Raw genomic sequence first — 26599 nt, 5'->3', positions numbered from 1 at the left:
GCCAAAGCAACTGTGACCGCGGCTCCTCTGGAATAGAAGGGAGAAGGGTCTCGACCAGGTCCCAAAGGGTCGAGAATGAACGCGCGAACAAACACGCTGATACCCGCACTGGTAGAGGCAAAAAGTTGGTGAGCACACGCGTCCAGCCACCTAGACTCCCTAGTGGGAGGTAATAATGGCAAGGCGGATGATGACCAAGTTAAATGCCGCCTGAACAACGAGTCCCTGAGCCGTGGGGTGAGTGGACAGGCAGAGTGGATCACCCGGAGCAGGACAGTGCCTACGGGCAATAGCCCGATCAACAGGGTCACCAGAAGAGGGCCTTGCCCAAGTGCCACGCAAAATGTCAAAGAGCTGCCAAATGGCAGCAAAGGCTCCACCTCAATAGACTGCATACGGAGCAGATCCAGTAAGGGATCAGACAGCAGGGGGGGCACAGAAGGCTGAAAACCAAGAATAGCAGCCGCCTTGTGAATGGCACGTGCGTAAGCAGCACCAGCTTCAGTTGCCATCCAGCTAGGCGATAATAAGCCGTCGGTAGAAGACAGCTGAAGATTAAGCCGCCCACTGGACAACAAAAGTGGAGGAGCCGGAGACTGAACCGAAGGCCAGGCAACACAAGGCACTTGCACCATGGGCCCCTGATCCAGGGAATCCAGTGAAGCGCCAAGCTCTTGACCAGGAGGCGTTGTTGAAGGCACCGGCGTCAATCGAAGAATAGAAGCTCAGTACTTGCATCTCAAAGATAACCTTGCAGAGGTAATTGCTAGCAGAAATAAATTACTCAATCGCTTTAGAAAGTTTATGGACAATAGGTGGTTTAAACACAAAGATTGGTCTGAAAGGCACGGAAAAGAAGACAAAGCCACTAGGTATCTCTTCATGGTACCTACCGCATAACCTTGCCAAGTCATAGGTAGTGCCAAAAGAAGGGCTTCTGCCACAAGAGCTCTCCAAGGATCCATGTTATCATCAGTGCCAATGTTGGGGAGCAGTTCCTGCCCCTCTAAATGGGAGATAAGGTCTACTCTGAGCAGGGGACACAGGAAGAAAGTGCAGAAGGTCTGCATACCACACCCATCTCGGCCAATGCAGAGCGATGAAGGTGACTTGGGCTTGATGAATCTTCCTCAGGACACTAGGGATCAATGTAATTGGAGGGAATGTGTAGTGTATTGAAGTAGAAAGTTCCACCTCAACCGAAAAGCATCCCCCAAGGTTCCAGCAAGGATACTGGAAGCCCGGAGGCGTAGGCAAATCGTGATAGGCAAGATTGGCAAAAAGCTCCTCCCGAGGTGTGCCTCAGAAAAAAAAATGTTCTGCGCCACCTCCAGGATAAGGTGTCACTGGTGATCTGTAGACCCTGACATTCAAGGACCCGGCCAGAGGGCTAGTGAATATCCAAATCCCATGCTTGCATGCCCAAGTCCAGTGTCTCAGTGCTTCCCAACAGAGATGAGACACCACTACTTCCCGTTTGTTGACATGCAATATCATAGTCATTTGTCAAGATCTGGATAGGCTGACTGAACAAAAGAGAGGAAGACTTGAGTTCCAGCTGAATCACCTTCCGTTAGTGCAGGTTGTTAAGAACCTGCTCTTCTGGTGACCTGAGGCTCTGATATCCAGTTCCACTGGGCATGCGTCCCACCCCAGAGTGGAGGCATCATCATAACCGTGATCAGAGCTGGTAAAGGGTACAATGATATCCCTTGTAATAGGATCTCCTCCACTGACTAAGTCAGGTCCACTGCAGCAATCAACAGGCCACAATGAGATCTGAAAGATCCCCCTCGTGGTAGAACTAGTGTATGCAGACACCACCAGAGAGTCCTCAATGTGCCAGCAGGATGCGGGAAGCCTAAAGTCCACCAGCCATAGGATCATCAAGACTGAAATTTGAGCTTCTTCTCAAAACATCAGAATCATAACCTAACCGTCCTGGACCTTCTGAAGAGGAGGGAAAACTAGAAGGGAAGTTGCTCTAGTGAGACTTGAGCATGTTTATGGAAAAGCCTCTGCCGAACAGCAGCGATGATGTTGATTGAAAGTGGCTCAACACCATCTGCAGTGAACGGCTTTGAGTAGCTAAATGCTCAAGTACAGGAAAATCAAGATTTCCGACCTGCTGAGATGGGTTGCTAGCACCATGATCACCTTTGTCAAGATTAAAAGTTCTTATGTCAATCCAAACAGGAGGTCAGGATTGTGAACTAGTAGTGAATGAAACCTACTGCAAACTGCAGATAATTTCTTTGAGACGTAAGGACCGGTATGGGGAGATGCGTGTCAAAATACACTATCCAGTTTATCACTTCCATTTCAAAAGAACTCGAGCCACTAACAGTATCTTGAACGTTTCCTTTTAGAGCAAGGGATTCAACATCCTGAGGTCCTGGACCAGGTGAAGACTACGTCTATGCTGGGATCCAAGAGGTACGAAAATTAAAAACCCTGAACAGTTTCCTGGTCTGGAACAAACTCCACTGCTCCTTTTAGCAGCAAGGCAACCACTTACTGCTGCAGTATGCAAAGATGATATTTGCATGAAAGGACTGCTGATAAGTGATTTGGTGAAGGGCCTGCTAGGGTAAAATCTAAAATGTTTTTTTCAATCAGACGATGGTTTGATGCTATAGTCTTTTCCTGCAGAAAGGACAAAGCCTACCCTCCCACTGGGCCCACATACTCCCATAAGGCCTGCTTTCCCTATGGTACAGGGAAACTGCAGGAGAAAGAGGAGGCTGTCTGTTGGGTGCCGGGACCCTTACATTTGCCTCTACCCCCGTAATGTGAGTAAGGAGTTCTGAGATTGCTGGTGAAGCTGAGTGGTTTGTCTCTTTTGAAGTCCTTCAGCGGCATCTGCAAGCCGAGTGAACAAGCTTTAGCTCTGCTACTCATAAAGCATTCTAAAGAGTCTTCTTCTTCATCCCCAAAAAGTTATATACTGTTGAAATGGAAGATGCATTAATGTCGCCTAAATGTAGTTACAAACTCCTGATGATTGGTCATGCACGGAGACGCAGTAACACTACTGACCCCATTGCCCAGGCGACTGAATCAGCAGTGTCAAGTCCAGCCTATATAACATGTCTAGATGCATCTGGTCTGTCTTTTACCACCCCTGAAAACTGTTCTTTGAGGCGGTCATGAAAGAGGGAGAGCACCAAACGAGTCATGCCCCATAAGTCATGGGTGTTCTTCCCCAGGAGATGAGAGGCATTTAATGGCTAGGCTATGGGAAAAATCTTTTTCCTCAACCACTTCAAGTTGTTTCCTCTGGCTAGGTGGAAAAGCTCTAGAAATTTGCTTAGAGCAGCATGAAGCCTGGACTACCAGGCACTCACGGGTCAGGTGGACTGAAAGGAACAGGGATGGGTCCAGATCTTCCAGAGCTGACCGGTACTCAGTGTCTCACCAATAATGTGTTGACATCACTGAAACAAAAGACAGTTTTAATCAGGGAATCAAGACCGAGCATCAGCTCAGAAGAATTCACTACTGTCTACCACACCTCAGTCAAGAAGTTGGATTTGATCTACAGTGTTTTTAACAGAAATACCAGGGTCTTCGCTACCTTGAAGGGTAACTGAAGTCACAACAGGAGGAGGAGGTCCAGAAGGAAGCGTCCAGCCTATCTCTGGAAATATATCATAACGGAGAGCAAGTAAACCTGTTTTAAAAGGCAGTGAAGATAACAAGTGTGCCTTCTGACTACTGCTGTCAGTGTTGCGTGGAATGCTTTCAGGCATGTCCAAAGCAAATTAATCAGACCGAAGAAGATACGACTAGTATTCCAGTATCTCTCATGAGACCCTTTAACCTGTTCTTCACATAGTTGCTCCACCTTCAACAAACGTCATGCTTCCCACCTAGAGTGGTTTACTATTTTCTGGGTAGATTATTTCCTGGGTTGTTGGAATGGTAAGAAATGGCCTGTTATTCTATAGTATGGGCAGTGCCACTGGAATTATGCAGCAGGAGAGTACCAGAGTATGCAGCAGGGTTTATGAAATTATGCGGCAAGAAATTTCTAATTATGCAGCATAACGCGGCACATATTTCAGTGTTTTACAACATTATTTTGTCATATTTACACATTGTAATACTGTCTAGGCAAAGACTTCACCTCATTAGTGCCAATTTGGCAACAGAATCTAGAAATACGCAAATCAAAGATGACCAGTTAACCTTTGAAAATGGCCTTCCACTGCACACAAACGCATCACCACGGTTTTAGTAACTTTTGATCCGTTTGAGCTAGAATTCGTTTTTTTGGTATAATCTGCAGATTATGCAGCAGATGATGGATTGTGTGGTAAATGCAGCAAATCTATAACTGTACAAAAAAAAACGCAGCCCCAGGTTTAGAGTAGACCAGAGGAGGAAAGTAGGACTGATGCAGAGCCGGCACGGGCATAAGAGGTAAGGGGTCAAAGAAATGCCATTAGACCAGGACAGATGGCACTGCTAAGCCATGTCTGCAGGTGGAATTCTACCAAGCTCCAGTTCTTTGGAAGACACACCAAGAAGTGGGGAGCACTTATTGCAATATACACCTGAGGGAGAATCAACATTGCTTCTTCCTCAATTTGTGATGCTTCTCTCTAGACGACTTAGATGACGGAAAGGGGAGGGGGGCGGGGATTGGGGAGTACTTGAATTTCACCAGGGATTGGTAACGAGTTTGACGGTCCTCTCAGGCCCATGCCATGGACTTTTTGGCGTCCCATATTTTGACCAACTTGAGATGCATGCTGAGGCAGGAGTTACACAACTGTGTGCACATGCCGATCCCAAAAAACACAAAGAAATATTATAGAGATCTAGTTTTGAAATTTGCCCATTACAATGCCTAAAGAGTTTGAACCCTGAATGTTTGGAGGAGAATTCCCTATGCACTGCACTAAGAGTTTCGACGAAAATCATGAGGAAAAACTCCCTCACAGAAGACAGCAAGTTCCAGAACTGGTGCGGAGGAAAAAAGGGAACCAAGTCAAGACACCATGGTGGGCACTTAATAGCATAGTGATGTCACAGTGGCTTCATGTCTGTGGCTAACAAGGAGCCAGCGCTCCCTACAAATTTGGTAGAACTAATGAAAGTTTGTGTCCAGTTTGAAGCCTGGGATATTCAAAAGGTGAGGAATCTGCAGGAAGATGTAGAACTAAGAATTATTGCTTTCCTGCATACCTTCTTTCTTTTCAGCATCGAGACGCATCTAATTCTAAAATGATGCTACAATATTTTTGTTACAAATAAAAAAAAATTCGGCTCTAATGTCTTTGTGGCACAAATACAATCTGATAGAGCAACACTAAACTGGCTAACATAGCCAAATTGCGGAGTATCTCTAAACAAAAAAGTATAACATGAGACAAATACATTTTTTACTGAAATGCAGCAAGGTACTAAAACACATATATGTCTATTCCTATATGTAGTTGGAATGCTACATTTTTATTCCGTTTTCCAATCATTTGAATACATTAGATAAAGGTTTACAATGATCAAGGTGTTCTGAGGCCAGAGGTCAATGGATTTTAAACTGTTACATTCTTCACAGACTACACAGCTCAATTTCGGGGCAAAAAGTTGAATGAAATCTATGTTTTGTCCAAAAACATTACGCTTTTACTCCACTGGATACAAAGGCGTACAACTAAGCCCTCACAGTGACATTATAATCTAACTGAACCAATCCTTATTTCAAGCCACGTTTTTGGTTGCAAACAAATGACAGCTAATGGGCCATGACAAACGGAACTAACTACAACCACTAGATGGCGGAATAACGTACAGCATGTGAAGATAATCTTGGTTCACATGCAATACTATTTCCTGGAATTTCCCAAAATAAAATCGATAACTAGAAGCAGAACTTGTTTAACTCAAAGAGCTTCTCAAACTCATTTAGCATTGCTCTTGTCAATCAAGTCAAGTCAAGAAAGCTTTATTCGACTATGCAAGTCATAAAAGCATTGCAATTAAAAGAAAAGAAAACAATAATTACAAGAATTTAAGATCTGGATTAAACAGTTGTGCAAATAAGCAATCAGGACCGTCCTCATATTACACTAAAATGGTAAAAACAAGATTAAAAAACAGGCATATTGTTAAAATAACCCACATAAAACAATCATTAGCCCATCGGCAAGGGTAGAAGAGCCCGCGGGGCCGCGTAAACTCAATCCTACGCGCTAGAGAGACGTGTAGTCCTGTGCTTTATCCTTCCTTGATTTGTTTAGAGCGTGTAATCCACATCCACCTCAAAAATGTTGCCACCGGAATTGCATACCTGGGAAATGGATCAGTGCAAAGGACACACAGGGCTATGACATATGATCTTGTGCCCAGGTTTTTACATAGCTGAACCAACCAAACCTTCCGTGGACTAGCGTACACAGGGCAAACAAAGAGCACGTGTGCAAATGATTATCTGTGTAGTGCATAAGTGACATTTGTTATCCCTAATAACGGACCATTTAGATGTAAAACACTCAATGGGATAGATCCAGTTTTAAACTGAAAATAAAGTTTGCGATCCAGAGCCTTCTCAACAATGTCCCAATACGGCTCAAGGCCAGGCCATGGCTTAGTCTGAAGAAAAAGCCCCGAAAGAGAAGTCCTATCATGGCGCCTAAACTCATCATGCACCACCGTTTCCCAATAAACTTCTTTAAACCAATTTTTTGTTGGGAACGTTTTGGTGGAGGGTGAATCCCACATATGTTGCAGGCCCATTTTATTTAGCAAACTTCTCAGTTCGAACAGCCAAATCATTTTATGGAAGCGGTCTGTGTTTACGATATCACTTAGGCCCCGTGTGACCACGGCCAATTCCTTTGTACACCAGATTCAACACCAGAATAGTATTGGGCGTAGTCTGGCCAGGTCCTTCAGGGCTTTTCTTCCTAGATCATTACTTAGAGGGAGCATGGGTGTACTTTGTAGCATACTAGTAATTGCTCTTGTCAATCTATTTAGCAATAAAATGGCAGTTACATTCATCGTCATAAGTACACAAATCTTCTTACATGGTATTTCATAGCAAATATTTTACATTAAAAAGGTTTACCTGAGTGCATTCTTTCTATAATTATAGACTGGTGAGGTGGCGGCTGAAGAAAATGCGATGCTTGAGAGATTGCAAAGGCAAGGCCTGATCCCATAGGATTCTGGCAAACGAAAAAACACAAACATTAGACTTAAGTGAAACAGGGTTTCCATTAGTTTAAAATCCACAATTGTACAACAATGTAACCACTGCCAGTCTTAACAGGTATTGGTAAATCCCATTGGTAAATCCCATAGGTCTTGCTTATGCAAGCTTTATTGACTTTGTCAATGGCTTTTTTTTTAGCCATGTTGTACAAAAGCATGGCTGCTCTGCATTGTGCAGTATAGTATGTTATGTTATGGTACGGTCTGCCATTGTAAAGTATGATGAGGTATGGCATGGCCTGTGATTGTATGGTATGGCCTGTAATTGTGTAGTATAGTATGGTATGGTACAGCCTGTCACTGTATAGTATGGTATTGCCTGTCATATACTATGGTATGCCCTTTCATTGGATGGTCTGTCAGTATAGTATGGAATGCTATAGCATGGCCTGTTATTGAATGTTATGCTGTGGTATGGCCTGCAGTTGTATATTATACTATGGTATGGTGTATATATGATAAGGCCTGTTATTGTATGGTATGAGGTGGGATGGCCTCTCATTGTACGGTATGGCTGGTCATTGTATCATATGATAAGTGATAGCCTATACTATGATATGGACGGTCATTATACACTGCGGTACAGTATGCCCTGTCCTGTCTTTGAACGGTATGGCATGGTAATGGAGAGAGAGCGGTCAAAACCCATAGGGGCAGAGTAAGTGGGAGGAGGGCAAAGGCATGTGGACAGAGGGTGAGAGGGAGGGGGTGGGTAAAAGCAACAAGGATAGAGCAAGAGGGCAACACAAAGGAATATGCCTACAACTATAACAACAAACGTCAAAAGATTTAAGGGACACGTGCACTCTGAAAATAAACTTTCTCAACTAGGATATAGCTTGATAGAAGCAGGCACAAAGAAGCAGCCGTTATGGGGAGGAGTCAAAAGCCACAGGGACAGAAGGGGTGAAGGAGGAGGCAAAGGCAACACGGATGGAGGGAAGAAGGTGGGAGCGGGCTAAGGCAAACAGAAGAGGGTGGGTGGGTGGAAGGTCATGGGTGAAGGCAACATGGACAGACTGAAAAGAGAGCGCAACAAGATGGAATCTCATCTACTATACAGCTAAAACAGGAGTCAAAAAAATGTAAACAACACACCGCCTTTTTTGTTTTAAAGGGGAGGCGGGTCGCGTGGCTCCACTCTGCAAGCCTTGATATACCCTGAGGACCCTATTCCCCAGGTCTAATTATTAAAATGATGGTAGGGAGGTGCGACGCACAGCCCGCCTCCTCGAGCCTCATAAGGCTGTCGGGCCCTATCCACGAATGCCTTTTTTGTATTAAATGGGAAAGGGGCCATGTGGCACTTCATCCCGAGTCTTGATAGGCGCTGGGCACACTATCCTTCAGGGCCACTCATAATTAAGGGGAAGCGGGCACAAGGTCCCCATCCCAGGGCCGATTTTAGCCTCGGGCACCCTATCCCCTGGGGCCCAGCTGTATTTTTTAGGGGAGGGGAAACCCGGCCCCTCCCGATCTGTTTTTGTCCATGGGGATCACGACACTGGTAAAGGTTGGTGCCCTGATGCCCACCGAGGGCCCCCACCATGCTCTCTTTGTGGTCCGCGGGGGAGCCCCAAGGCCCCTGCAGCCCCATCTGGCTTCCCATATACAGCGAGAGCCGGCACTGCTCCCGCCTGCAGTGAGCAGCTACTAATGCTGCTCCCTTCAGGCAGGAGCAATATTTGATCAGTTTCTCTGCCAGCATCACTAAGGGCAGAAAACAGATCTAAAGTTCACTCCTAAACAGGCAGGAGCTTTTTTGAAGCTCCTGCCAGCTGGGAGGGTACTTGGGGTTTGCTCCCATTCGGCGGGAGATTTAGAAATGCTCCCACTATCATATCCTTTAGGATAGTCCTGTTATGTATACCCCATTTTACATACATTATCCCGTCCACACGACAATAACCATTCTAAACAGGTGACCTTTTACCTAGTAGCTTGTTCCCGTCTCGTCACCAGGCTCATCCCTGTACCTGACGTACATAAACATGTCCTCAGGCCCGGTATAATTCTGTATAAGGGTCACCATTTTTTTCATCCGTGGCCAACAGCCAGCTGTGCATGATCACATTTGTTTCGAAAAACATTAATGATTTTCAAAACATTAATGGTTGGTTTAAAAACATAGCGATTCTAGAAGAAACCCTGGAGTGGCCACTTTAGTATAAAAGACCCTCACTCCCCCCCTAAAAATTAGAGGAGAATTCCTTCCAAGCTGACACGGGGCCTGCCTGCTGAACCTTCAACCCACAGTGGTCTGACATCCCTTGCGGGCTATCATCCTCGAACAAGAGACGGGGTCCTTCAGTCTCAACCATCAGGTGAGGGGGCTGGTTCTTCCCTAGGGGTTTCTTGACTACACACATATATACATATACATGCTACATATACAGATCTAGGCTAGGTACATTTAGGCAAATTACTTAGGGCGCACATTTTAGGAATATGCAAGTGCTACTGTTTTTATCTGAACTACTTATGTTCATTTTATTAGCACTATGGTAAAAATGTATCTACTATTTACTATATTGGTACTACCAATCTCTTTTGTATGCTTCTGTCTCTTGATTGTCACAGCACATATGTTTTACACAAGGCTGTCGCTGGACCAATAAATACCGATTGAAACGTCCTAATACCATCTTTTGTATTTTCTGAGAGTAAACAAGCTTGAGTATTTGAGCGAAACGTACTGTACTGTTTTCCACGATCCCTGAGGAATCAAGTTTGTCATGTTCAGTGGTTGCCAGAAACTACCTACACCACTGTAGAATACAGGGGGATGGTAGTGGCACTGTAGAGCTAAGGTAGAAAAACAAAAGAACAAGTTCCTTACCTTCCGTAACGCCTTTTCTGGTAGAGACTTAATCTTAACACAAATTCATCACCTTGTGAACTTCTCCAGCCGCCCAACAGGAAGCAGAGAATTTTGATAGCAATTCCCTCACATATCAGTAGGTGGCGTCATGCAACTCTGCATCAGAGCCATCCTGCCTGAATGTGACATCTAGGCCACTATATTGGACATGGAGCTAACGGAAATCAGATTATGCTAATGTGTGTAGATCTCTAGAATGGTTCTTATTATTGGACGGTGTGAGTTCATTTCACGGAATGGGGAGGATAGAGGGTTGATTACTAATATGCAGTTAACGTCTCTTCCAGAAAAGGCGTTTACAAAGGTAGGTAACTTGTTCTTCTGATAAAGGATTCGAACTGCAGATTCTTCACCTGTGAGCAGACACCAAAGCAGTATCTAACAAGATGGTCGGCATGTAGAATGGCAGACCAGGACATCCAGCAGGACAGATCGGTTAAGTGCCCCTGCAGACCCACGTGGCTGCCCAGGCAGTAGATCTTTGTGAATGTGTGTAACGAAGCCCAGATATCAGGCAGGCACACGTCTAAGACTGGCACACTGTGCACGAATGCAGTGGTAGACGTCTCTGCTCTGGTGGAATGAGCGGGCAAGCTTTCTGGTGATTGATTTTTGGCTAGCCCATAGCAGATCTTAAAACATAAAACAATCCATCAAAATATGGTTTTCTTTTGCACCCCTTTCTACTTTTCCCTACCGGAAAAGCACACACATATTTGAGTGTCTAATAGATGGTCTCTGGTCTGAACGATGTAAAAACAGAAGCCCCTCCTTGGGTCAAAATGGCGGAGTCATTCTCCTCCTTAGAGAGGTGGAGCATAGGCAGCCAGCAAGGTGATGGATTTGCCGATGTGGAATGGTGTCACTACCCTCGACAGGAATGTCAATTTCATCCAGAAGCCTAATTTGTCCGAGAAGAATAATGTAAATCGCTGTTGGACAGAGAGGACCTGCAGTTCACTCACCCTTTGGGTGGATATAATGGCCATGAGAAAATCAAACAGAGTGCATAGCAGGTAGGTGATGTTGTACCAGGCAACAAACGTAACTCTCCCAGCATCCTGCGTGTACAGTTTTGGCCTAGATGATGACACCACTCCAGGAGGGTGATCAAGAGACATCACCTGTCACTGTTTGTGCCGGATGTGCTACCGCACTATAAAGGGCCCGCCTTGGGAACTCCAACGTGCAAATGTTTGGACACTGTGTTCTCTGCAGTGGTGAATATTTTGAGCCCAGGTTCTCCCCATTGATAGAAAATATCACATACCACCTCCTTGTGTAAATGGCATTTGTGATCCGCTAGGCAATGCCAGTGAGTTGGACTGCCCTGGTGATAAAGATCTTGCCTGGTGCTGGGCTATCAGGTAAATCTCCTGAGTGTTCGGACACTTCCAAAGAAGTACAGCCTTCTGGCACAGAATTTCACAATAACACATGGCTGTTGTGATGCAAAGTAAACTTTACCTGCTCCCCCTTGACGACTGGGAGGAACGAGTTTAATGCCAAGGTCATCGATTGCAACTCCAAAGGGCTGATCTGAAGCAAGTCTCTGCTGGAGACCAAGGTCCTCTGATCTCTATGTCTCTCAGGTGGCCTGCCCTAACCAGTATTTATACATCTGTGACAACCGTTAGCTCTGGGTGGGGTAGGAAGAGGGATCCTACCTCTAACTAATGGTCTAATTGAAGTCTACAAGTACTTTGGAAGCAAGGTAGACAGTCCCCCCGCCCCGCAGGCATGCAACAGTAGACTCACTAAGGCCATACGGGCCTGAAATTACAGGCTACAAAGGTACATCAATTATCCAAATTACTACAAACCATTTCTTTTGGCGCCTACTTAGTCTTAGCCCTGGCTCTCCAATGATGACTTTAAGAGCAGATTTAGCAATCCATAAAATCAGGGATAACATCGCCATACAACTTGTGCTATATTGGGTATGCCATAAGTGGAACCCAGCCCTTTCAGTCTGTTTGAAAGCTGTTCCTGATTTATGAAGTATAATTCCTATGAATTTCTACCTTGGCTCAGAGAGGTTTTCAAAACACTCATTGAAATTGGCTGTCAGGATTTATGGACCAATCCTGAAAACGTAAAATCTGTAAATAGGTTGGCAATAAAGAAGTAATTGTGAGCATTTGTGCAGTGGTGCAGCTCACTGAAAGGAAGTGTCCTGCTGAAAGAATTCAGCTTAATAAAAACAGGATATTTCTTATGAGCCATTCCTTGACCAAATTGTTTTAAAAAACAAAAGATCCATAAAATTCTGATTAGAAACTATCCAAGTCCTTTCCTTTACCGCAAGCAATCCTCCTTTGGAAAAACATTACAAGAAAAGAGAACCTACTTGTGGCGGATATTTCTATAATATAAAGAGCAGCACTGAAACACTTGCACTTTGCTATTGAACTGATCCAGAGAAAATCCCTCTGTCTATAGCAACTTATATTCAAGAAGCTTGGAAGATGACGAGATTGCTAAAACATGTTTAAAGTGGGTGCGAAAACAAGTTGTGGCATCCACATGACCTCTAACATACCCACATTTTGTTTCCATCAAATCATGATTTTCAGTGGTTCAGTGGCTTCCTGCAGCAGCGGCCTATGGGACTAATTGGACTTTTGTTCCTTATATTAATTCATTTTTTTTCACAAAGTTTTAATGGCATTTGTAAGTAACCACATTACATCTGTATATGTGGGCAACGTTTGCTTCAATTACCACTTACAGACATCTTTGTTCCCTACACAGTCCTTTCCAATATAACGCATACAGAATATCTCATTAAACTAACTCTCTCCCCCACCTTCCCTTCCCCGTCTCTCTGTGTCAGATTACATAATTACATGCACAATTCAAAATTGTATCTATTTGCTAGAATACCAAACATTACCTAGGCTGTTTTTCATTCTTATTCCCTTCTTTGGGAGGCCTCCCCTCCCATGGCCTCCTGGGATGCAGGCGCTTGGCCTCCCTGTAGGTCCGCCAACAAGGAGGCCCATGCCAGCAGGTCCTCCTCAACTTTATCATCGTTCCGCACAAATTTAATTCGTACCAATTCCGCAGTTGCCTATTCGCTCACATCTCTAATCCAGTCTGCAGACCGCGGGGGCCGGGGATGCATCCGTGCTATAACCATCCGTTTTCTAGCCAGGACAAGCACCAGGTTGACAAATCGCCCGCTTAGTTTCTTATGCTTTGGCGCAGGCAATACTCCCGATAGTGCCTGCCTAATATCTCTGGGAATACTCCAGCCCGTGACCTTTCGTAGACATACAAGTATTTCCTCCCAAAAGGGACGTAGTAGCGAATATGACCAGACCGAATGAAGGAAGTCCGCCCCTTGTCGGGCGCATCTAGGACATTTATCCCTACGGGACGGGGAGATTATATCGAACATGCGTGGGGTGAGGTATACTTGATTTACTAGATTAAATTGAAGGAGCCTAACCTGTGCATTTGCACTAAATCTCTGCACCCCCTCATGTACCTTTCTCCAGTCACTCTCCGTCAGGGGTTCATCCATTAGCATATCCCACTTTTGCTGGATTTCAAGGGTCTCTACCAGTAAATCATCTCTCAGTGCTGTGTAAAGATGGGAAATAGTCGCCTACCCTGTGCCATGTACAGCATGACTTTCAGAGTGTTAGTGGTAGAGGGTTCCTCCGGTAACCCAAACAGAGATCACGTGCAACACTAGAGATTTTCCCATATTGCAGGATTTGGCCTGGTCCTAAATCAAAGGTATCCTGTGCTTCCTCCCGAGTCACAAACCTCCCATCCACAAAGTTCCCCCAGCATCCGGCAGCCTCCATCCCTCCAATGGCAAACCGACAGAGTCCGCGATACTGGCAAATGGGCGCAGTGCACACAGGGGATTATCAGGAGTGAACGGGGCATGCTGCACCACTCGCCACACCGCGTTCTCCCATACTGCTGCTACGTGGCATTTCACTTCCCAGCATCAACAGCTCTGTCAGCGAGCGGTCACCATAAGTTCCCGCCAGCAGGCGTTTCTCCCAGTTATCCTCGCTGTCCAACCAGTGAACCACATGCTGCAACCGAGGAGCCATGTAATAAAACTCCAAACGAGGCACCTTCAGTCCTCCCTTTTCCCATGTCCTCTGTAGTGTTGTCAGCCACACCCATCTACATTTCTTCCCCCACAAGAGGTCTAACAGTAGACTCTCTAGCATATGAAAATAAGATCGCAGGATTATATAGAGGGAATGTCGCATTGCATATAGGCTGCGAGGCAAAACAATCAATTTAATGACGGTGATGCGCCCCATGAGTGACAACGGCAGATCAGTCCAGAAGCGAATCGACCCCCACAACCCTTCCACAACCCGACCAATGTTAAGTTCGAGATAGGCAGCGGCTGTGTTCGCCAAGTGAATACCCAGGTATCGCGCCCTCCGCCCATGACAGCTCAATGTGCGGTCGCTTCTCCATTGGGACCTCAGCTAGTCCCGAAATGCCACGGAAGTTCCGCAACTCCGCCAGAAGCACAGATATAGAGCTCTCCGGGTGTGACAAATAGACCAGTGTATCATCTGCGTATAGAGAGACTATATGATTGGTCTCCCTAGATTAACAACCCAGGAGTCCAGCACAGTCCGCAGACGCACAGCCAGAGGCTCCATAACTATTGTAAATAATAGGGGGGAGAGTGAGCATCCCTGGCGGGTGCCTCGACCAAGAGTGAGCCACCCACACACCATCCTACCCACCCGGAGTCTAGCAAAGGGGAGCAACTTCACCCATTTAAAGAACTGCTTGCCTACCCCCAAGTTGCTGAAGGACCTGCAACATATAGGGCCACTCTACTGATTCGAACTGTTCGATAACCAACAGTGCTATGGCACAGTCGGCCTCCAATAAACCTGGAGCATGCCATATATGCGCCAATCGTCGCATGTTGTGCATTGTACTTCTTCTCGGTATAAATCCTGCTTGAACCGAATGGATAAGCTGTGACATCCTCGGGAGGAGACGTTACGCCATTATCCCACTGAATATTTTTACATCGATATTCAACAGCGAAATTGGCCTGTAGGAACTGGGTAAGTTTGGGTCCTTGTAATTCTTGAATAACATGGCCACCAGTGCTTCCCTCATGGAGGGAGGTAAACATCCCCTTCCTAATGCCTCATTATAGACTTACAGGAGTCTATCTACCAGCAATAGGGCAAATTAGCCCGTTTAATTTGAATAATAGCCCGGTTAAATTCCTCTTAAGTGATCGGGGAACACAGTGCGCCTCCGTTTCCTCAGGCTCCAACCGAGGGAGCTCGACTGCGTTCAAATAGTTAAGAATTGCCTCCAGACATGGCCCAGGTCGCTCTACATATACCGGGCGCAGGTGATTCACCAAAACTATCGCAATCGGCCATTGTGTGTACACCAATGTCCTGTTGTTGGCAGCGATCTGCACTATTTGTACCACAGTTGTTTCTTGCCTCACTAGTCGTGCTAATAAGGCCCCTGTTCTGTCCCCTTCTCTGTATAGCCTTTGACATACTTATATTAATTCATAATACAGTTTTAGCTGCATTGTATAACTTTTCCCAGTGAATTTATTTGATAGGAACCTTCAATTTTACTGTATGTTTTATAAGGCTTTTTCTTTAAAGTCGACATACATATATGAATTGGATACATCAAACTATCCATCTAGTGACACTTCCTTTGAAAATAGGAGAGCAATTTTATCGAAGGCTTAGCAAAGTTCTGTCAATGTGGTACACTAAAGCCTTTTTAACATTAAGAGTATGGAGCTCCCTTTCTGCTACTGACTCTGGGGATAGAAAACAGATTGGCAGCTTAATAGTATGGTTGATGTGGACAAAGGACAGTATTGTATAAGAATTTAGGGTTAGTTCACAGAACCACCTTATCCTTATACAACCGAAGGTACGGTTCTTGAATTGTCAAAGCCTGAAGCTCACCACCACCTCTGAGGGAAGTGATTGCTATTATGAATTTCACTTTCCATGACAGGTGACGTAAAGGACAAAAGTGAAGCAGTTGAAAGGGGGAGGGTCCCATGAGTAATGCAATAACCGTATTTAACTTCCATGCTTGTGCAGGAGGTGCTATTTGGAAGAATAATCCTTTTTTGGCCCATCAATGCTCCTCCATAGCCTCCCAGTGAAACCTATAGTTTCTTGATAGGAGAAAGATTGAACTGGCAAAGCGCCAATAAGTAGTCACCCAAAAAGCCACTCTTTTGCCAGTTGTGTCTTGAAGGCGGAGCATCTCCAGTAGTTTGGGTGGCAGCCCTCCTTCAGGCTTAGCACTACTGAGTTGGGTACAAGGACTTCTCTGATGTAGGAAGGATCATGAGGAGTTGGGTTATACTTTCAGTTTGTGGGGAGTCACAACCCACGTGTTAACTGCCTATTTAAAAATGTCTGATGGTCTTTAACATACCTTTCAGCATATATAGGAAGCGACACACTTTTATGCCTTGGAGAGAGTTTCCAGGAGAAAATCATCGTCGTCCTCAACAGTATGCATTTTTACCTGGCTTTGAGAGGATGCCCGCTGTATGACAGCATGACAGGGTGTTTTATCATCTAGCAAGAGTGAATGCACAAGGTACTGCTCAAAATACAGATCATACTGTGGGTCAACTGTGCAGTCTTTCCAAGAATGTTTCCCAAACCTATGGACTAAATGGTTTTTCCCCACTGTGTCCTGAGGATAATAATGGCTCCCCTGGTCAGGCTGAGTGCTTCAGAATCTGATGATGGAGATTGTGGTGGAAGGAGAGCAGGTTGTGGAGGAGGTGTGTTTAGGAGTGGTGGGAAGTAAGAGGCTAGTGGCTAGGTGTGTAACCCTTTTGGTGCTGGTGGTGGTAGATATGGGAAGTGGGGGTATTTAACTCAACAGCCAGAGATCTATACTTTGGTATTGGGTGGAAGCCTGGAGTTGGAGACTTTGTGACAATCCTTCCCATGATGAATAAAACGATTTTTTGTCACTCATAGAGGACATCTGCGAATCTTTCAAGTATTGATCCTCAGAAGATTGCAACTTTGGTGCTGGTGGAGACTGGTGACTTTGATTTTGAGATCGAAGTGTGATGACTCCGACGTCAACCTCCCAAGTGGGCCTATGGGTCAGTTTTGACCCAGAGTGTGATGGCACCTTTGGTTCTGTTGGAGAATAGGGTTTTGATGCAATAAAGTCGTTTCTCTGCCCATTTTAGCATTATTGGTGAATGAGCAGTCGGCGCCATTTGTTTTGCTAAATGTCGAGACCGCATCAAGGCTTTCAGCTTTTTGGGTTTTGGCTCTGGGCTCAACGCCCGACTCTCTTGGAAGCCGTGCTCTGTTGTGACAGCTGGTCATTTTGGGTGCAAGAATGACCTGTAGGAGTCAGTCAATTACTTTTATTCGATTAATAAAAATCAAAAAAAGACAACAAACAGATAGTCACATGAGATACAGGGCAAAAGTTCAGCAATTACACTAATGGTTATAAATAGCATTGTCAAAGTTAAAAATTAAAATAAACATATTTCATAAGTTCAGTTCAAGGTTAAAAAATAAATATAATACATTGGTATATTTACAAAATAGAAAAGTCTGATGAAAAAATAAAAAATAAAAATTAGCTCCAAAAATAAAAACCCCCAGCCCATCTCACTAAATCAAATCATAATGGGGCTTAGCCGTACATTGACACGCTTCTTGTTTATACGAACGCCCGCAACTAAAAAACTTGCTACATGAAATGCAATACTAATGCTGGGTAAGAGTTGCAAAAACAGGAGCGCTGGCCTAACTTGTAAAAAACCGGCCTCCTTCAGGATAGGTAACAAGTATTTTTTCCTAATCTGTGCGTAGTGTTCGCAGAACATAATAAAATGTAGCGTGTCTTGGGTGGAAAAGTTATCACAATCACATGGGATTGCATTTTCTGGGGTAGCCCATGTGGGGTAGGAGCCAAGCAAAAAATGCATCAAATTAAAACGAAATTTAATTAAAAGAAACCGATGAAATGGTCTGGTTACAAAAGCCAAATAGGGTTCAAGACCGGGAACAGTTGTTAGTGCGTAGTTCCTTCTAACTAATGGCTTTTTTATGTAGGAGTCACTAAGGCTCGAGGTTTTGACAGTCTTCAACCCTAAATGGTGCGCTGTTGCTTCAAAGTCCTTGACGTCTCCTTCTGTGTTAGTACAGGAGAGAAGGTTTACGGCTCCTTGAATTTCCTGATTGGTAGATGGGTATAGTAAAGTAGGATCTGCTTTCATGGTTATCCCTACTTTTTGCTTGGTGTCAGGGACTTCTTGACCTAGTCTGCTGGGATCAGCTAACCAGGACCACAGTTACTGTGATTTGTCCCCTAAATTGGCAATGGTAAGTACTTGTGTACATCCTCAATTGGCTACTGGTCTACCCATGTAAGTCCCTCCTAGTATATGGTACTCAGGTACCCAGGGCAGAGGTACACCAAGGGTCTCCCACGGGCTGCAGAATGTATTGTGCCACCCATGAGAGTCCACTTTAACTGTGACTACAGGCCTGCCATTGCAGCCTCAGTGAGTTGGTGCTTGCGCCCCCAACGGCAGATATAAGTTTCCTTATATATGAAGTCACTGCACTTAAAAGCTATAAGTCAACCCCTATGGCAGGCTCTTCAGTCCTGAGGGCAAGGTACTTGGTTACAAGTGTGAGGGTGCCCTCACGATAGAGGGACACCACTACAAACCCCAGAGTCAATTCTCCAGGCTTTGTAAGTGCGGTCAGACATTTTAAGGTAACTAGTGGACATTAGTCATAACGAGATGTCTAACTATATTGCATTGTATTGTAATTGCATTTATATAGCTCTTACTACCTCCTGAAGAGGCGTCAAATAGCTCTTCGGCAAGCAGCACGCTAACTCTGGAACCCAAAAAGCATTAGTGGTGAATTAGTATAGGGAAATATGAAATTAATTTGAGTAGTGGACATGTGAGTCTGTTAGCTGGATTGAAAAGGATAATGAGGGATAAGTAAAGGAGAGATGTTAGGAGAGTTTCTAGAAGTGGATCTGGGAGAAAGCTGAGGTATTGGATGAGTCTTGAAGGGATACATGATTAAAGAGTTTTAGAAAGGCTTGTTTGGGAGATCTGAATAGTAAAAGAGGTTTGAGCTGATGCAAGGATGGGTATAGGAGGAAGAGTCTAGAAATGGTTATTTTGCGGACCATAGAAGTAGAATGGGGGTTGGGATGAGTCAGAGAGGGGATGTAGAGGATATAGTGAGAGGTATAGGGTAGTGCATTGGAGATGCTGAATTAGGAGTAAAGTAGTCAAGAGGGAGACAAGCCAGGGTTGCCCGCTCTCTCCACTCCTGTTCGCACTGGCAATAGAACCGTTGGCGAATTGGTTGAGAAGGAATCTGGGCGCCTAGGGTATTAAGGTGGGAGGAACGCCTCAGATAATATCGCTGTATGCGGATGACGCATTATTCTATGTGTCAACACACCCCGAGAGGCAGGGCCGAAACTGTTGTGGGTCCTAGAGGAGTTTGGTAATTGCTCCAGGCTGAGACTTAATAGGGGTAAATCTTTACTTTTACCTCTGGCTCGGCTGGCTGATCAGTCGGCAAAGTCGCTCCCTCAGCTGGGACTGAAATGGGAGACTGAGCACGTTAGGTACCTGGGAATTCAGGTGGCGAGAAATGACTCGCAACTGTTGCAACTGAATATGTACAAAATGTTGGAGGCCCTCAGGGGTTCGATTGGATTCTGGAACTCTTTACCACTATCCCCAAGTAAAGCAGTCGTGCTGCCTGTATATGTTACAGAATACTATATGTCCAATACTGAGACGGATATTCAGGGCATTCAACTCCCTGTTGATAGACCTTTACTGGAGGGGGACGGCAAAGCAGAGTAGAGTTTGTAACATTAAGTCGTACTGATGAGGGAGGTGGGCTTGAGGCCCCCAGAATGGAGCTATATTATTATGCGGCCCAGCTGCAACACGCGACCAGGTGGTTTGCAGAGGCGGACAACTGGGAAAAGAGGCTCATAAGCGAAAAAGTGCCAGCATCTGAATTGATTACCTTATTTATTGAAGGGGGGGTACTGGAGACGGAACCTTATGTGGTTAAGCAGATGGCTTCTGTGTAGCAGTTATGTGTGGCGCGAATCCTTAGGCATGCCCCGTTCCATGGGGAACTGACTGTGTGGGAATTGGCCCTGGTCCGGAAAGCAATGGCTAATGTGTCATTCAGGGCGTGGCCAGAATGGGGCTGTAATTCGCTTGCTGACTTGACCCCAGGGGAATGCTTCATTACATTTGAACAGGCTGCAGGGACTTTGGGTTGGGTCAGGGACAACATCTACAGCATGCTGCCTTAGCCAATAAATTTAAGGAGATATGGCCCTCGTACCCTCTGATACCACAACTTACACAAACACTAGATACCCTACTCATGAGAGGGACAGGCAAGCGTATAGTATCTATGCTATACAGGTCAATGAGGGCGGAAGCCAGTGCTTCCCTGCCGGCCGCATATGCGGCTTGGAATGCAGGTTCAGTGAATCCATTGGAGGAAAATGACTGGAAGGTGGTGGGGGGCTCTCACACACCATCTCCTGCAGTGCTCGGTTTCATTTAATCAATTACAACTACGTTAAATTGCACATATACGACCCGGGCAAGGATACATCGCATGTTACCCTGTAAGCCTAATTCATGCCCCAGATGTCATAAGGCGGGTGCAAATTTTCTATATTTGGCCTAGGAATGTCCGGCGGTGGGTGGTTTCTGGTCGGAAGTAGTGGAGCTAATAAAAGGAAAGGTAAATAGCGACATTCAAGCAACGCCAAAGCACTGCCTCTCAGGACTGATGCGGAAAAGCAAAAAACAGAGCAAAATGGGGTATAGGCTATAGCAGCTGCTATTGGTGCGGGTGCGACGTAGAATCGAAATAGTGTGGATGTGAACGCGTGCAGTGGAGTTTCAGGGGTGGATGAGAGACGTACTTGAGTGGACTCTAGCTGAAGAAGTACATATGAAGTAAAGCCGTAAAGATGAGAAACTAGAGCAGGATGTAAGGCTCTGGAGGAGGTTATGCTGTGACTTATTGGCTGAGGGGTCTCAAACTAATACGCAACACACAAATGTAGGGGAAAATGATGGGGACTGTGAGGGAGGAGATGAGGAGGACAGGGAGTAAAATGAAGTGAATGTCCAGTACAGGCCTCAGGAAAGATGGGGTGGGGGGGTGGGGGTAGGGTATTGCGGAGAGCCAGATGTCTTGAGTCATTGCCACTGTAATTAATATGTATGTACTGCTCTTTCTCACTGCTATGTGCACAATCATGGTTATGCTATTGTACAATTTTAAATAACGTTTATTTAAAAAAAAAGAAAAAAAAGAGTAACGTAGTCAACAGACAATCAATAAACGTGCAAAATAACACACTGTTGCCGAAAAACAGAGTAAAATAATTTGAGGGAACATTGATTAGGACCAGTGTTCTACTGAAAAATGGACCACACGTGTAATCACATCCATATACTGATCTCTCACTTTAGGCAATGCTTTCAAACAGTTTCAATGTGGCCAAAACTGCACAGCTTCATCCAAGCAGCTCTTCAGAACACCCTCACTTTCCCATTTAATACAACAACAATGGAATAGTAATTCCATTAATGTTGCTTGTGGGGGACAGGTACTCCAAGCAAGCATATCATCTCAAGAGGCCACCACCCAATGTGGAGGTAAAGTACAGATGTTTTAACTCACGATACTGCAAATAAAGCTCACCTGTGTCTCCCCACAATACCAAACTGTTTGCGGCTCAGCCGTCCCGACTCCTGCGATCACCTCACCTCTGATTGACATCGCTCCACTACTCTCCTCTGTCCTGCTATCATAGCTTCCCTCACCAATACATTAGTCTCCCAGTGTACAAACCTATATTAAGAGATTGCACACTTTGCATACCTGCACCACTCTACCCAAATGCATCATAGTAAATGTAGTTCAAGGCAGTCTGTAAACTCATTTAATCTGTACTTTGTGCTAAATTCAAGTGCAGCCAGTTGTGGACATCTTCAAACATAGAAATGTTTTATACTTTTGGTATTTATCAGAAGACAGCAGTCTTAAGGGATTGCACAATTTACTGCTCTCAATTTTCTCTAGTCAAATAGTTAAAGCTCATACTGTTGGCTCAGAGAACCTCAACCAGCTCTTTTAGCGGGTAAGAGCTTGACTGACATTCAAATAGAAGGACTGCATGCCTACACTAGTCATCACAAATGCAGCTTGACAGAAGTAGTTCAAAGCAATCTGTTAGCTGAAACATTTTGCAGTATCACTAATCAATTCAAGGGCACATTGCGCTACATACCTCCCGACACATTAGTAGTGGCCATCAGAAGAGAACAGTCTAGATTTGGATGTATGAGTTGTCGTCTTGCGTTATTATGGTCAAAGGCACAACAAAGTGCAGGTTCTTATCACTGGCTCACACAATCACCACCAGCTCCTCTTGTAACATGTTTTTTTGTGAAGAGGGATATATACAGCCTTGGACACAGATGGTGCAGCAGAATAATGGTATATATACACCACTGCACAGACTACTGATCCTAAGAACGAGATTAGTATGACACTCAACACACACCTGGTGTTGTACTAATTATAGTTTATGCAAAGGAAACGAGTACAGGTAGTAGTGTCCCTAAAAAATTAGGGAAAAACGGCACACCTTTTTTTTTTTTGTATGCAAGTAATATCAAAAATGCATAAAGTCAAGGCGTTAAACAGGTGAAGCATTGCAACTGATACGGACGCGGCCTGGATATTGCCGTTCATATAGACACCAGGTCAATACAGGACAGAATTCGGAAAGAGCCACTCACCTCTGAAGGAAAAATAAAGTTGAAAAGCAAAAACAAGGTAGCAGCTGAAAGATTTAAAAAGAAACAGACGACCAGGACTGTCCAATTCTGTGCATGCCCTTCAGATAGTGAGTGCACTCTTATCAGGGAGCTAGCACCACACCAACACCGATAATTTTATTGAATAAAAGATTATATTGAAGTTCTACTTATCATATTTGGAAGGGACGACTGTTGCCTTCTAATGGTTTTGTGACTTAGGACATGATTCATTGACTTTGGACGTCGTGTATGTGAACTACTTGTCCCGGAATTATATTCACAACTCCGCCTGTTTGACTATTTTTGCCTTGAAAAAGTCTTTGTAAGACGAAACACGTGTCGGCTGGTCCGTGTATTGAACATGCAACCCTGCATTAATAAACAAAGATGACAAGCAACTAATATTTAAGGGGTTTCGGATTTCTTATCAGAGAATTCATCAATGGAACTGATCCCATCATTTCTGTCTTGGACAAGCTTATATAACTTTTGTAGAGCTGACAACTTATACTAATGGGGTATTTAACCCGTATACAGTAGGGGAGTGCTATCTAAGTCTTCTATTTTCTAATAACGTAATTATAGTTTATATTTGTTAAGTGATAGTATAAGCAAAACCAAAAATAAAAAGAACGGACACATTGAACTATAGCAAAGTAATGAGATAAAGAAAACACTACACGCATGGCTCATCCTATAGAATAATGAGAAGTACAGCACTGTAAACATCAATAGCGCTGCAAAATAATGAATATGTACAGCAGTGCCAGGGGCACACCCGTGCAGCAACAGAATAGTGAGCTATATACAGCACTGCACACCCTGCTGGTGCTGCATAAAAATGGGTTATGGACAGCACTGTACACAGTATGTTCTCAGCAGGAGAGGCGAAAACCCAGCTTGTGCGAATGTGAAAGGTCACTTACAGCTTGTACCAGCTCCAGCACAGCCAGGTAGAGAAAGTCTAGCACCAGCCAAACTCTTGCTGCCCTCATCGCGCCGGTAGAGCAGCCTCCGCTATGCCCGGCTGATTCTCTGCTCTCATGGGGTCCGGCCAGCAGGGTCTCGGGCTGAGGTCAGTACATAGTGGCTGAACCGAACCAGATTCCTGCGTTGAAAGTATAATCCCATGTACGGAGGGGGGTCCTACTTAAAGTACCCCCCCCTGTACTCCCAGTAACTGCCTTTCAGGGTCTGCAAGCTAGTGCTGCAACCAACCACAGACAAGATTCTGCCCTCCTCCTGCTGAACTCGAGCAGTGGAAAGTAGTACAATAGGATTCCTGTCACAGGGAGGTGTGACTAACTCCATGACAGGACTTAGTGTATTGGGCTGGGGTGCGGCAATTGCCAGCACCATCAGACTGCTTTGAAGAGCACATTTGGTGCCCTCCTTGCATACTCCAGTTTGAGCCAGTTCAGGGAGCCCTTGGCTCCTGCTCTGGCGCAAAACTGGTCAAATGACATTGGAATATCCTCCCCTCTGTCCAGCCCATCCTCTGGGAGGGACCCCTGAGTTGTTACAACAATTTCTTTAGGCTACTTAAGTGCTTACCCGTGGATGGACCCTTGGTTCGCCATGGGACAAGACTCAATCCTGAAACTATATTGCTTTTCAATCGCCTGGACACTTGGACTTCAACTGGAACCTAGACTGCACCAAGGAAGACTCATGTTGCTCCTGGTCTCACTGTTCAAGTCTTCTTCATCGTCTCTGTCTGTGACTCTTCCAGGTTCTTTAACAGACCTGTGGGCATCAAGGACACCCGAAGAAATCTCCATTGGAGTGAAGAGGCCACTCCCCTGCATCTGCTGGCACCGCAACAAAGCTGACTGGTCTGATGCTACTGTTCCCCTACAAACTTCCAGAGGACCAGCAACACAGGTGTTGGTTCTGCAACTTCCTCGAGGCCCAACCTGTCTCTCTAGAGTTTTGAGGCCTTATCTGTTGTAGAAACCACTGGGACCAAACCCCTGTGCACCACTTCCACTTGCCAACCTTTGCTGGCTCTGCATCTAGAAGATCTTCAGGCTACTAGAAGCTCCAGCCTCTCTTCCTCCAAGATCAGCAGCCTTACCATATCCTCTGCATTGTGGGCCTTCATCTTTGGTGAGCTGCTCGAGGTCGTCTTGTGACTCCTGTACCTTCGGCCTGTGGGTCCTCCGAAGGGTCTTTTACTACTTCAGTGGGCTCCCCTGCTTGCTAAGGGCCTACTTTCACTCTCCTGCTGTTGGTGAGTCCCTTGGACCGTGCTAGTCACAACAAAGCGCCTTTTTCGTCTTCCAAGCCAGTTGCGGTTCCCAAGGCTGGTTGATGCTACCGCAGGACACCAACCACCTAGTCACCGACATCTGACGTGGGACAGCTGATGCAGGGCTCCTGGTCTTCCTCAGTATAGCCTGGTCCTCACAGTGCAACGACAAGGTCACGGTCGACTCTTCAGAACCTCCTGACATCAGTGGGCATTGTGTCTCCGTGCATCCAAGTGGCATAGACTCGGTCCCCTCTCTTTGTAGGTTTTTCACTTCCAGAATCCACCCATGGATTCCTCCGGACTCCTTCACAGACTTCTCCAGAAGCATCTTCTTCAAAGTCATCCAGTGTTGTCTACGGCAGGTTCCAATGTCACATCGCTCCTATGCACCCAGCTTTCGTGGTGTGGGTAACCTGGTTCCCAGGGCATCCATAGGTGGAGTGGCTCTCCAACCTTCTGTCTTCCAAAGGGTTTCTTTGGGGTCCTCTGGGAAGGGTTCTTCTTCAAAACTGCAACTTTTCCATTGGGCATGCGGCTGTGTTCCACTCTGCACACAGCCTCCGTGGGGTGAATTGGTATTTACCCTAGGTGGTTCCTCGACTCCCTAGCTCCTCTGGGCCTTCTGGTACAAGTCCCTTTCTCCTTTGCAGTTCGCATTCCCATTTCTTAGTATATGGTTTGTTTTCCCCTGGAGACCACTGTACTTTGTGCTGCTTACCTGATTGCTTTTTAAGTATTCTTGTGTATTGTGTTGATATCTCCGGGTAGGAGATATACCAATGTGATAGTGATATTGTGATAAACAGACTTATTGGTAAAACAAGCTGCTTAACACTCCTTCAAGATAAGCCTGAAGGCTGCCCTCCACAGCTATCACTTGAGAGCTTTCTATGGTTATCAAAGATCACTAAAACCACCATAAGGGTTGCCTGGATTAGTGCAAGGTGCACCACTTGAATAAGTGTGCACCATATGCTAAGCCAGCCTCTAACAATAGGACTCTTCCTGCTCTTGGTGTGACATCTTCAATGCCAATAAAGTCAGGTGTATCCTTTAGTCTTTCACGCTAAATACTGTAATGCGTCCAGCGTCTATCTAGTTTGTGTTTGAGGGATTTTTTTTCTATTTTCTAAATAGACAGGCCTCATTGGTTGGCTCTTCATGGTCAGGTGAATGGCACAAGTTACATATGTCGTGGTGCTCGGACCAATAGTACATTGTGGACAAAAACAAAAAGGAGTTCTCAGCATACCTGAGTGTTTGGTTCATGCTCAACAGCAGAAGAAAACAATCCAAAGGGGAACCGTTGTGCTGTGCATTGTGGGCAAAAAACATA

General features: G+C 45.2%; 1 protein-coding gene across 1 annotated transcript in view; it reads right to left on the bottom strand.

Moving 5' to 3' along the window:
* Positions 1 to 26599, bottom strand: part of BIRC6 (baculoviral IAP repeat containing 6) — a 1973616-nt gene that overhangs the window by 1360107 nt on the left and 586910 nt on the right. The window contains exon 26 of the mRNA XM_085609819.1: positions 7079 to 7178. Coding sequence (XP_085465945.1) covers positions 7079 to 7178 — 100 coding nt within the window. The remainder of the gene's footprint in view (positions 1 to 7078; positions 7179 to 26599) is intronic.

The sequence above is a fragment of the Triturus cristatus genome, chromosome 6 (genome assembly GCF_964204655.1).
Source record: "Triturus cristatus chromosome 6, aTriCri1.1, whole genome shotgun sequence".
Classification (NCBI taxonomy): Eukaryota; Metazoa; Chordata; class Amphibia; order Caudata; family Salamandridae; genus Triturus; species Triturus cristatus.
This window is presented reverse-complemented; position numbering and strand designations above follow the sequence as displayed.